The sequence below is a fragment of the Nerophis ophidion genome, linkage group LG20 (genome assembly GCF_033978795.1).
Source record: "Nerophis ophidion isolate RoL-2023_Sa linkage group LG20, RoL_Noph_v1.0, whole genome shotgun sequence".
Taxonomy (NCBI): Eukaryota; Metazoa; Chordata; class Actinopteri; order Syngnathiformes; family Syngnathidae; genus Nerophis; species Nerophis ophidion.
Window position 1 is genome coordinate 5,457,791 of NC_084630.1, and position 14,293 is coordinate 5,472,083.

The 14,293-nt window shown below is 35.4% G+C and overlaps 1 protein-coding gene across 3 annotated transcripts in view; it reads right to left on the minus strand.

Moving 5' to 3' along the window:
- Nucleotides 1-9,499: 9,499 nt before the first annotated feature.
- Nucleotides 9,500-14,293, minus strand: part of LOC133538673 (MICAL-like protein 2) — a 60,481-nt gene continuing 55,687 nt past the window's right edge. For all 3 annotated transcript variants that reach the window (XM_061880365.1, XM_061880364.1, XM_061880367.1), the window contains 2 exons: nucleotides 12,623-12,669; nucleotides 9,500-10,324 (listed from right to left, as the gene is read on the minus strand). In XM_061880365.1, coding sequence (XP_061736349.1) covers nucleotides 10,254-10,324; nucleotides 12,623-12,669 — 118 coding nt within the window. In that variant the 3' untranslated portion in view covers nucleotides 9,500-10,253. The remainder of the gene's footprint in view (nucleotides 10,325-12,622; nucleotides 12,670-14,293) is intronic.

Below are 14,293 nucleotides of genomic sequence, written 5' to 3' on the forward strand. Positions count from 1 at the left end.
GCTGCTTCTTTCATGTTGTTGTTCTACCAAGTGTTGGGAGTGAAGTCTGGAATATGCATCATTGCGAGCTCCTCCCCTTCCAAACCCTCCAAAATCGTCACAAACTACAAAAAAATACAAACCCTGTTTCCATATGAGTTGGGAAATTGTGTTAGATGTAAATATAAACAGAATACAATGATTTGCAAATCATTTTCAACCCATATTCAGTTGAATATGCTACAAAGACAACATATTTGATGTTCAAACTCATAAACTTTTTTATTTTTTGTGCAAATAATAACATAGAATTTCATGGCTGCAGCACGTGTCAAAGTAGTTGGGAAAGGGCATGTTCACCACTGTGTTACATCACCTTTTCTTTAAACAACACTCAATAAATGTTTGGGAACTGAGGAAACTAATTGTTGAAGCTTTGAAAGTGGAATTCTTTCCCATTCTTGTTTTATGTAGAGCTTCAGTCGTTCAACAGTCCGGGGTCTTTGCTGTCGTATTTTACGCTTCATAATGCGCCACACATTTTCCATGGGAGACAGGTCTGGACTGCAGGCGGGCCAGGAAAGTACCCGCACTCTTTTTTTACGAAGCCACGCTGTTGTAACACGGGCTGAATGTGGCTTGGCCTTGTCTTGCTGAAATAAGCAGGGGCGTCCATGAAAAAGGGAACATATGTTGTTCCAAAACCTGTATGTACCTTTCAACATTAATGGTGCCTTCACAGATGTGTAAGTTACCCATGCCTTGGGCGCTAATGCACCCCCATACCATCACAGATGCTGGCTTTTCAACTTTGCATCGATAACAGTCTGGATGGTTCGCTTCCCCTTTTGTCCGGATAACACGATGTTGAATATTTCCAAAAACAATTTTAAATGTGGACTCGTCAGACCACAGAACACTTTTCCACTTTTCATCAGTCCATCTTTGATGATCTTAGGCCCAGAGAAGCCGGCGGCGTTTCTGGATGTTGTTGATAACTGGCTTTCGCTTTGAATAGCAGAGCTTTAACTTGCACTTACAGATGTTGCGATGAACTGTATTTAGTGACTGTGGTTTTCTGAAGTGTTCCTGAACCCATGTGGTGATATCCTTTGGAGATTGATGTCATTTTTTGATACAGTGCTGTCTGAGGGATCGAAGGTCACGGTCATTCAATGTTGGTTTTCGGCCATGCCGCTTACGTGGAGTTATTTCTCCAGATTCTCGGAACCTTTTGATGATATTATGGACTGTAAATTTCTTGCATTGCACTTTGAGAAACGTTGTTCTTAAACTGTTTGACTATTTGTTCACGCAGTTGTGGACAAAGGGGTGTACCTCGCCCCATCCTTTCTTGGGAAAGACTGAGCATTTTTTGGGAAGCTGTTTTTATACCCAATCATGGCACCCACCTGTTCCCAATTAGCCTGCACACCTGTGGGATGTTCCAAATAAGTGTTTGATGAGCATTCCTCAACTTTATCAGTATTTATTGCCACCTTTCCCAACTTTTTTGTCACGTGTTGCTGGCATCAAATTCTAAAGTTAATGATTTGCACAAAAAAAAAACGTTTATCAGTTTGAACATCAAATATGTTGTCTTTGTAGCATATTCAACTGAATATGGGTTGAAAATAATTTTCAAATCATTGTATTCTGTTTATATTTACATCTAACACAGTTTCCCAACTCATATGGAAACGGGGTTTGTACTTCACATTAAATATGGTACTATGAAAACTGCATTGTTTCCTAAGAAATCAAACTAAAGCTGCATGTCTTGTAGGATATCGTACTAACACTGCAATACAACCATTAGAAATACTACAAAAATGTAATTGTTTTGTAAGGAATTCCACTAAAATTGCATCACATTTCAGATTAAACACTAAGAAAATTATTGTTTCGTTAGAAATGTCATGAGGTTAAATACACAAAAAACGTAATTGTTTCGTAAGAAATCCTACTACTACTGCATTACATCTCATTAGAAATACTACAAAAACTGCATGTGTTGGTAAGGAATACCACTAAAGCTGCATTACATTTCAGAATTAGTATTGTGAAAACTGCATTGTTTGGAAACAAATCTTGCTAAAACTGCATTACATTTCAGATAAAATAAAAGAAACAGCATTGATTTGAAAGAAATCCTACTAAAACTGCATTATACTTCATTACTAATACTACAAAACTCCATTGTGACAAAAGGAATTCCACTAAAACTGCATGACATTTCAGATTTTTTTTTTTTTTAAACTGCATTGTTTTAAAAGAAATCCTACTAAAACCACATTATATTTCATTAGAAATACTACAAAAACTGCATGTATTGGTAAGGAATACCACTAAAGCTGCATTACATTTCAGAACAAGTATTGTGAAAAATGCATTGTTTGGAAACAAATCCTACTAAAACTGCATTATACTTCATTACTAATACTACAAAACTCCATTGTGACAAAAGGAATTCCCCTAAAACTGCATTACATTTCACATTGAATACGGTACTATGAAAACTGCATTGTTTACTAAGAAATCAAACTAAAACTGCATGTTTTTTCTACTAAATACTGCAATACAACCATTAGAAACTCTACAAAAAAAATGCATTGTTTTGGAAGGAATTCCACTAAAACTGCATCACATTTCAGATTAAATATTTTAAAAAAAAACTGCATTGTTTTAAAAGAAATCCTACTAAAACCACATTATATTTCATTAGAAATACTACAAAACCTCATTGTGCCAGAAGGAATTCCACTAAAATTGCTTTATAAATACGGTACTATGGAAACTGTGTTGTTACTTAAGAATAAAACTAGAATTGCATGTTTTGTAGGGAATTGTGCTAAAAAAGCAATAAAAAACCTGCAATAGAACCATTAGAAATACCACAAAAAATTGCATTGTTTTGTATTCCACTAAAACTGCATAACATTTCAAACTAAATACTATGAAAATTATTGTTTTGTTAGAAATTACACTAGATTATAATTAAGTACAACAAAAACTGCATTGTTTTGTAAGAAATCCTAAAACGACTGCATTACATCTCATTAGAAATACTACAAAAACTGCATGTATTGGTAAGGAATACCACTAAAGCTACATTACATTTCAGAACAAGTATTGTGAAAACTGCATTGTTTGGAAACAAATCTTGCTAAAAGTGCATTACATTTCAGATAAAATACAAAAAACAGCATTGTTTTGAAAGAAATCCTACTAAAACTGCATTATACTTCATTACTAATACTACAAAACTCCATTGTGACAAAAGGAATTCCCCTAAAACTGCGTTACATTTCACATTGAATACGGTACTATGAAAACTGCATTGTATCCTAAGAAATCAAACTAAAACTGCATGTTTTTTCTACTAAATACTGCAATACAACCATTAGAAACTCTACAAAAAAAATTGCATTGTTTTGGAAGGAATTCCACTAAAACTGCATCACATTTCAGATTAAATATTTAAAAAAAAAACTGCATTGTTTTAAAAGAAATCCTACTAAAACCACATTATATTTCATTAGAAATACTACAAAAACTCCATTGGGACAGAAGGAATTCCCCTAAAACTGCATTACATTTCACATTGAATACGGTACTATGAAAACTGCATTGTTTACTAAGAAATCAAACTAAAACTGCATGTTTTTTTACTAAATACTGCAATACAACCATTAGAAACTCTACAAAAAAATTGCATTGTTTTGGAAGGAATTCCACTAAAACTGCATGACATTTCAGATTTTTTTATTTTTTTTAAACTGCATTGTTTTAAAAGAAATCCTACTAAAACCACATTATATTTCATTAGAAATACTACAAAAACTGCATGTATTGGTAAGGAATACCACTAAAGCTGCATTACATTACAGAACAAGTATTGTGAAAACTGCATTGTTTGGAAACAAATCTTGCTAAAACTGCATTACATTTCACATAAAATACAAGAAACAGCATAGTTTTGAAAGAAATCCTACTAAAACTGCATTATACTTCATTACTAATACTACAAAACTCCATTGTGACAAAAGGAATTCCCCTAAAACTGCATTACATTTCACATTGAATACGGTACTATGAAAACTGCATTGTATCCTAAGAAATCAAACTAAAACTGGATGTTTTTTCTACTAAATACTGCAATACAACCATTAGAAACTCTACAAAAAAGTTGCATTGTTTTGGAAGGAATTCCACTAAAACTGCATCACATTTCAGATTAAATATTTAAAAAAAAACTGCATTGTTTTAAAGGAAATCCTACTAAAACCACATTATATTTCATTAGAAATACTGCAAAACCTCATTGTGCCAGAAGGAATTCCACTAAAATTGCTTTATAAATACGGTACTATGGAAACTGTGTTGTTACTTAAGAATAAAACTAGAACTGCATGTTTTGTAGGGAATTGTGCTAAAAAAGCAATAAAAAACCTGCAATAGAACCATTAGAAATACCACAAAAAATTGCATTGTTTTGTATTCCACTAAAACTGCATAACATTTCAAACTAAATACTATGAAAATTATTGTTTTGTTAGAAATTACACTAGATTATAATTAAGTACAACAAAAACTGCATTGTTTTGTAAGAAATCCTAAAACGACTGCATTACATCTCATTAGAAATACTACAAAAACTGCATGTGTTGGTAAGGAATACCACTAAAGCTGCATTACATTTCAGAACAAGTATTGTGAAAACTGCATTGTTTGGAAACAAATCTTGCTAAAAGTGCATTACATTTCAGAGAAAAAAACAAAAAACAGCATTGTTTTGAAAGAAATCCTACTAAAACTGCATTATACTTCATTACTAATACTACAAAACTCCATTGTGACAAAAGGAATTCCCCTAAAACTGCGTTACATTTCACATTGAATACGGTACTATGAAAACTGCATTGTTTCCTAAGAAATCAAACTAAAACTGCATGTTTTTTCTACTAAATACTGCAATACAACCATTAGAAACTCTACAAAAAAAATGCATTGTTTTGGAAGGAATTCCACTAAAACTGCATCACATTTCAGATTAAATATTTTTTTTTAAAACTGCATTGTTTTAAAAGAAATCCTACTAAAACCACATTATATTTCATTAGAAATACTACAAAAACTCCATTGTGCCAGAAGGAATTCCACTAAAACTGCTTTATAAATACGGTACTATGGAAACTGTGTTGTTACTTAAGAAATAAAACTAGAACTGCATGTTTTGTAGGGAATTGTGCTAAAAAAGCAATAAAAAAACTGCAATAGAACCATTAGAAATACCACAAAAAATTGCATTGTTTTGTATTCCACTAAAACTGCATAACATTTCAAACTAAATACTATGAAAATTATTGTTTTGTTAGAAATTACACTAGATTATAATTAAGTACAACAAAAACTGCATTGTTTTGTAAGAAATCCTAAAACGACTGCATTACATCTCATTAGAAATACTACAAAAACTGCATGTGTTGGTAAGGAATACCACTAAAGCTGCATTACATTTCAGAACAAGTATTGTGAAAACTGCATTGTTTGGAAACAAATCTTGCTAAAAGTGCATTACATTTCACATAAAATACAAAAAACAGCTTTGTTTTGAAAGAAATCCTACTAAAACTGCATTATATTTCATATAAAAAAGAACAAAATTACATTGTTTTGAAATAAATCCTACTGAAACTGCATTATATTACAGATTAAATAATACGAAAACTGCAGTTTTATGTTAAAAAAAATCCTACAAAAACTGCATATTTCATAAAAATTCCTACTAAAACTGCATTATATATCATTACAAATACCACAAAAACTCCATTGTGCCAGAAGGAATTCCACTAAAACTACATTACATTTCACATTAAATATGGTACTATCGAAACTGCATTGTTTACTAAGAAATCAAACTAAAACTGCATGATTTGTAGGAAATGGGACTAATACTGTAATACAACCATTAGAAATACAACAAAAAATGGCATTGTTTTGTAGGGAATTTCACTAAAAGTACAGCACATTTCAGATTAAATACTCTGAAAATGATTGTTTCATTAGAAATTCCATTAGATTGTAACAGGGGTGTCCAAACTTTTTCCACTCAAGGCCACACTGAAAAATCGGAGCAAGTGGGGGCCATTTTCATAACTTTTATTTTAAAAACCAATACGTGTATAAAAAAATATACATTTAGGCCTCCACTCAGTTATGATCCCGGGGACTCTATAATGTTTTGGTCAAAAAAAAAAAAAAATTTAAAATGTTTCATAATTCAGTATTATAATTTTTATTATTATGCAAGTTTTAAATGTCTAGATCAACATTAGAAAAAAAAAATTGAAAAAACACAAAATATGCAACATTTTCTCCCTATAACTTTTTTTAGGTTGAATATTCGAGATTATATAATAATTGGAGCCTTAATTTAGGATTTTGATTCATTATTATTTTTTGAGCAATGACACTTAAAAACAAATCACACTAAAATAATTGGGGATCCAAAAGTGTTCTACTTATTAAAGTGTTAAAAAATACATTTTACTTTTTTTTTTACTCGAGATCAACTTCAGATATATCCTTTAATTTTAAGTGTTATTGTTGTTTATGTTTTGTTTGTTTGTTTTAGGCCCTTCTTTAAAAAAAAAAGCTCAGTTCTTTATATGGCAAAAACACAAAATATGCAACATTTTCCCCCAAAAATATCTCAAAGTGGAATACTTAATGTGACATAATCGGAGCCTTGAATAGGCCAATAATTCAAAATGACATTGATTTTGATTCACTATTATTTTTTAAAGAAAGAAACAGCCTGCATGGCAGCTTTGTGTTGGTAAGCATTGCAACAGTTTCTTGTTACATTTCACCTGTTTGCTCTTTCATACCACTTTTTATGTTTTACATTTTTTTCCAATTGTATTCTTAAAATGTGCCCTTAAAAAATGACCCGCGGGCCGCACGTTGGACACCCCTGGATTATAATTAAGTACAACAAAAACTGCATTGTTTCATAAGAAATCCCACTAGAACTGCATTACACTGTAATCTAAAGTATAAAAGCTCTCAAAAAGCTATTAGTGTTTTCACTAAAAAGAGTCATAATAATGTTAACTACATTCCCTTAAAGACAAAATGATAGCTTTATGTGATTATGACTTTATCGCACACTGACATTTAAACTGTGCGTCACATAAAAATAACAAACATCTACTTTGGACTGTGTCAAAGTTCCCCTTTGTGTGCTTCTTTCTAAAAGGTCTTTACCAAAGTGAGTGTGAGGGCAATATTTACCCGAACAGATAGATGATGTCGGGGATTGATGGAGCATGAATCCTCTCTGCCATTCTCATCACTCACACAAAGCTTTTCAAAGAAGCATCTTTTAAGAAGCTTAAAGTGTCTTCTGCACACACACACACACACACACACACACACACACACACACACACACACACACACACGCACACACACACACACACACACACACACAGAAAGAGTGGGACATCACGCAACAACACTGAAATGATTCTCCTGCCTTGAGTGTGTGGACCACATGCGAAGGGGTTGCCACGGGCGACATGCAAGGGTCCAGGTGGGGTTTCCAGGCCTGTGATGGCTTTTCCAGTGCTGTGGACATCCTATGGTGTTGAAAGAGACAGAAGAAACAAGACAAACAAACCACAGAACTGCACCGCACTTAAAGGAGGAATCAATAGCTTCCCTAAATTCACACTTGTGTGTTTTATAGCAAAAAGTAAAGAACAAAAGTGCAGGAATACAGCTGTGTGTGTAAGTGTATGTTGCTATAACAAAAAGGTAAATGCTGCCCTCCAACGGTAAAGAATCGTCATTGCAACCAGGTTAAAAATGAAGCTCAAGACAAATAAAGCTGCACATTTCTAATAAGACAAAATACAAGATCTGTATTAAAAAACAATAATGCTCAGTTTGGAGATGTAAGAATTGATGCATATGTTTATTGATGTGCTTGTAGTTCACAGCAATGTATGTCACTCTGTGTCATGATGCTCTTTTTATTTTGGTTGGACCATTTGACACTGCAGACTATCACCACGGTCACAATTAATACCGTTTTGTATCATACTTAATATTAAAATATTAAAGATACTGTGCAAGATGTATTACAAAAACAGTACTTCAAATGTTATTAAACACAACCAGTGAGGCACCAGCGCCCCTCGCGCCCCAAAGGGAATAAGCGGTAGGAAATGGATGGATGGACGGACAGTTTCAAATTTTATAAGAAGGAATTTTATATATATATATATATATATATGTTTATTATCTATATAAATATATTAAGTGTATATATTATGCATATATATTGTCTATATATATATATATATATATATATATATATATATATACATACTATCTATATTATATTATCTATATATATATAATCTATATATATATTTATATATACACATACACAGTATGTGTGTGAATATATACATATACAGTATGTATATACATGTTTTATATTCAATATATGTATGTATTTATGTACATATGTGACAAAATAAGTATATTGATACACACACACATATACATATATATATATCTATATATATATATACATACATATATATATACACACACACACACACAGATATATATATATATATATTCACACACATACAGTACTGTGTGTATGTCTGTGTGTGTATATGTATATATATTCATATATACACATATATATACATATATATATATATACATACATACAAATATATTTATATATACATATACATATATAATTATATATATACACATATACATACACACACATATATATATATATAAACACTTATTAAATATATATATAACATTCACACACATGCTTGCGCGTATTACACTATGTACAGTATATGTATATATATGACTTTATAAGTGATATATCTATGTACACACATACATGCACGTGTGTGTACATATGTATATATGCATACATATGTACATATACGCACACAGTATGTGTGTACATATATGTATATATACATATAAAGCATATGCGTAAATATACACACACATAGCATGTGTACATATACAACTTTATATACAGTATATGTGTATGTATATACATATTACATATATAACTTAATATACATAATATATATTCACGCATGTGCGTGCGTGTATTACATATATAACTAGATATATACACGCACAAACACATTGTCATACCCGTTATATATATATATATATATATATATATATATATATATATATATATATATACACACACACATTCATGTATGCACATATACACACGCATTGTTTTTTAAGTAGTGTACTGGGCAATGACAGCCACCCCCCCCCACCACATTTTATTTTGACTGAATAATTACCGGTACATTACTTCTATTAATGATGAATTGTCAAATTATTCTGTGTAATATAGTCTAATACTTTAAAAAGTGTTTTAAATTATTAATGAACAACAATCACAAATCCACCATTTGTTTTTAAAAAGCAACAAACAAAGATCCACTTTGAATATATTTAATGATAAGATCTCTTTAATCTGCAGATGTATTGCAGGGAAATAAAAGGGGAAACAAGACTTATATACAATGTTAAATTGTACAAAAAGATACTACAGAGCCTTCGCATGTTTTAAATTCATTCAGATCCAATGTGGATCACTACACCCAGCCCCCATCTCATCTTTGGACCACTTATTTTGAATCTTTTCACTTTAAACAAAATAAAGACACCCAAGTTAGACATGGCAGGGGGTAAGTTGCAGTGTGTGACACAGAGCCAGCATCACACTCCAATGCAAGAAGCAGCTTTCAAACATGTCTATGAATGTTCTCATGCATCCACGTCATTGTCCTCTCAACATTCCATCCATCACAACTTTCAGCTGCAACACATTCACAACACCGCTTTAAAACATTCAAAAAAAATGTTGTTTCTCTTGCTCATATTAGTGTTTAGAACCCACATCGTGTGGATGAGTTTGTGTGCGTACGTGTGTGTGTGTTTGTGCATTAAGTAGACAGATTAAGACTGTAAGAAGATTAAAATTACAACTGGAGCACTGAACCCAATAACAGAGTATCATTAACCCCTCAGATCTGACTGTGTGCATGTGTGTGTGTGTGTGTGTGTGTGTAACCACCATACTGTATGTACTCCCCCTCACAAACTCACCCATGAGCATTAAAATGGAAGTGAAGTAAAGTGAACTAAGATAAAAAGTACCAGAGAAGAGCAGCAAAGATGTCTGAGTGACATCACGCCTCCTTCTTGCCCCAAGTGAAGAGTTTGGACATGGGCGACTTCTTCTTCTTGTCTTTTTTTGCATCTGAAAGAAATGGCACTCTTTAACACTCTAAATTAAACACAATACAACAATAAATAAGACCTGTGTGTACAAAACCCCAAACCAGTGAAGTTGGCATGCAGTGTAAAAACACAATACAATGAATTGCGAATCCTAGTCAACTTCTATTCAATTGAATAGACTGCAAAGACAAGATATTTAACGTTTGAACTGAGAAACTTATTTTTTTTGCAAATAATCATTAACTTAGAATTTAACGGCAGCAACACATTGCAAAAAAATGGCACAGGGGCATTTTTACCACTGTGTTACATCACCTTTCCTTTTAACAACACTCAGTAAACGTTTGGGAACTGAGAAGACCAATTTTTGAAGCTTTTCAGGTGGAATTCTTTCCCATTCTTGCTTGATGTACAGCTTAAGTTGTTCAACAGTCCAAGGTCTCCGTTGTCGTATTTTAGGCTTCATAATGTGCCACAGATTTCCGATGGGAGACAGGTCTAGGCTACAGGCAGGCCAGTCTAGTACCCGCACTCTTTTACTACAAAGCCACGCTGTTGTAACACGTGGCTTGGCATTGTCTTGCTGAAATAAGCAGGGGCGTCCATGATAATGTTGCTTGGATGACAACATACAGTATGTTGCTCCAAAACCTGTATGGACCATTCAGCATTAATGGTGCCTTCACAGATGTGTAAGTTACCCATGCCTTGGGCACTAATGCACCCCCATACCATCACAGATGCTGGCTTTTCAACTTTGCACCTATAACAATCCGAATGGTTATTTTCCTCTTTGTTCCGGAGAACACCACGTCCACAGTTTCCAAAAACAATTTAAAATGTGGACTCGTCAGACCACAGAACACTTTTCTACTTTGCATCAGTCCATCTAAGATGAGCTCGGGCCAAGCGGCGATTCTGGGTGTTGTTGATTAATGGCTTTGGCTTTGCATAGTAGAGTTTTAACTTGCACTTACAGATGTAGCGACCAACTGTAGTTACTGACAGTGGTTTTATGAAGTGTCCCTGAGCCCATGTGGTGATATCATTTACACACTGATGTCGCTTTTTGATGCAGTACCGCCTATCATTACTTACGTGCAGTGATTTCTCCAGATTCTCTGAACCTTTTGATGATATTACGGACAGTAGATGGTAAAATCCCTAAATTCCTTGCAAGCTCATTGAGAAATGTTGTTCTTAAACTGTTCGACAATTTGCTCACGCATTTGTTCACAGAGTGGTGACCCTCCCTGCATCCTTATTTGTGAATGACTGAGAATGCTTTTATACCCAATCATGGCACCCACCTGTTCCCAATTAGCCTGTTCACCTGTGGGATGTTCCAAATAAGTGTTTGATGAGAATTACTCAACTTTCTCAGTCTTTTTTGGCACTTGTGCCAGCTTTTTGAAACATGTTGCAGGCATCAAATTCCAAATGAGCTAATATTTGCAAAAAATATAACAAGTTTTCCAGTTCGAACGTTAAGTATCTTGTCTTTGCAGTCTATTCAACGGAATATAAATTGAAAAGGATTTGCAAATCATTGTATTATTTTTTAATTTACCATTTACACAACGTGCAAACTTCATTGGTTTTGGGTTTTGTACCTCAAACACATCCCCACATCTGCGGTCCTCTCCAAGGTTTGTCATTGTCCCATTGGGTTGAGTTTTTCCTTGCCCTGATGTGGGATCTGAACCGAGGATGTTGTTGTGGCTCGTGCAGCCCTTTGAGACACTCGTGATTTAGGGCTATATAAATAAACATTGATTGATAGATGATTGAAATATTTTCACAGCTAGAGCATTTAAAAAAACTGCTTACGGACTTCTAAATATGTTTTTTAACTTTATCAGACCCCTGTAGACATGAAATACCCTTTAGTCACCTTCATATTCTATGACTACAATGTGGTCAAGGATGCCTGAAGCTCAGCCAATCAGTGACCACGATACTAAACAGTGTCTTTTGATTGGTTTGGTCTCTAGTGGCTAAAACTTTTGTAGTATTGATATTTTTTGTTTATTTAGCCATTGTTGTGCTTTAAAATGCTTAATCTGGGACCGACAAATTGTAGAATACGCTTTAAAAAATATAAATGAAAAGTGGTGTGGCGAGGGTAGACTGTAAATGTGAATCCTTCATGATAGTGTGCCATAACACACACGACAACCTATTAAGTTATTATAACACCCCTGAGATTTTGTGAACATTGTTAAAAAATATGACATACTGGGACATTTTGTCACAATGACGTGCTGCTGCTAATGTGCAGAGATGTGGCAGTTTTAGAGGATGTGGAGTTACTTACTGAGATTCATCATCAACTTGTTCAGCTCCTGGTCTTCCTCTTCCTCTCTGCAGGAGGCACAGGGAATATACGTATTAAAAGGAAATAATACAAAGAGAACTTTTGGTTTTTGGGAGATGGTTTGTAAATGTGCAGTTTTCCTAGAATTGAGCTACTATTGTTGTGTTTGAAATCATTCAAAAATATTGTTTGAATTTTATGTGACCGGAAATGTAAATATTAGAGATGTCCAAAAATATCAGCCTTTTGATGATATCGGCAGATAAATGCTTTAAAATGCCATCCATCCATCTTCTTCCGCTTATCCGAGGTCGGGTCGCGGGGGCAACAGCCTAAGCAGGGAAGCCCAGACTTCCCTCTCCCCAGCCACTTCGTCTAGCTCTTCCCGGGGGATCCCGAGGCGTTCCCAGGCCAGCCGGGAGACATAGTCTTCCCAACGTGTCCTGGGTCTTCCCCGTGGCCTCCTACCAGCTGGACGTGCCCTAAACACCTCCCTAGGGAGGCGTTCGGGTGGCATCCTGACCAGATGCCCGAACCACCTCATCTGGCTCCTCTCGATGTGAAGGAGCAGCGGCTTTACTTTGAGTTCCTCCCGGATGGCAGAGCTTCTCACCCTATCTCTAAGGGAGAGACCTGGAAACTCATTTCGGCCGCTTGTACCCGTGATCTTATCTTTCGGTCATGACCCAAAGCTCATGACCATAGGTGAGGATGGGAACGTAGATCGACCATTAAATTGAGAGCTTTGCCTTCCGGCTCAGCTCCTTCTTCACCACAACGGATCGGTACAACGTCCGCATTACTGAAGACGCCGCACCGATCCGCCTGTCGATCTCACGATCCACTCTTCCCCCACTCGTGAACAAGAGTCCTAGGTACTTGAACTCCTCCACTTGGGGCAGGGTCTCCTCCCCAACCCGGAGATGGCACTCCACCCTTTTCCGGGCGAGAACCATGGACTCGGACTTGGAGGTGCTGATTCTCATTCCGGTCGCTTCACACTCGGCTGCAAACCGATCCAGCGAGAGCTGAAGATCCCGGTCAGATGAAGCCAACAGGACCACATCATCTGCAAAAAGCAGAGACCTAATCCTGCGGTCACCAAACCGGAACCCCTCAACGCCTTGACTGCGCCTAGAAATTCTGTCCATAAAAGTTATGAACAGAATCGGTGACAAAGGACAGCCTTGGCGGAGTCCAACCCTCACTGGAAATGTGTCCGACTTACTGCCAGCAATGCGGACCAAGCTCTGACACTGATCATACAGGGAGCAGACCGCCACAATAAGACAGTCCGATACCCCATACTCTCTGAGCACTCCCCACAGGACTTCCCGAGGGACACGGTCGAATGCCTTCTCCAAGTCCACAAAGCACATGTAGACTGGTTGGGCAAACTCCCATGCACCCTCAAGAACCCTGCCGAGAGTATAGAGCTGGTCCACAGTTCCACGACCAGGACGAAAACCACACTGTTCCTCCTGAATCCGAGGTTCGACTGTCCGGCGTAGCCTCCTCTCCAGTACACCTGAATAAACCTTACCGGGAAGGCTGAGGAGTGTGATCCCACGATAGTTGGAACACACCCTCCGGTCCCCCTTCTTAAAGAGAGCTTTAAAATGTAATATCGGAAATTACTGTTATCGGTTTCAAAAAGTAAAATTCATGACT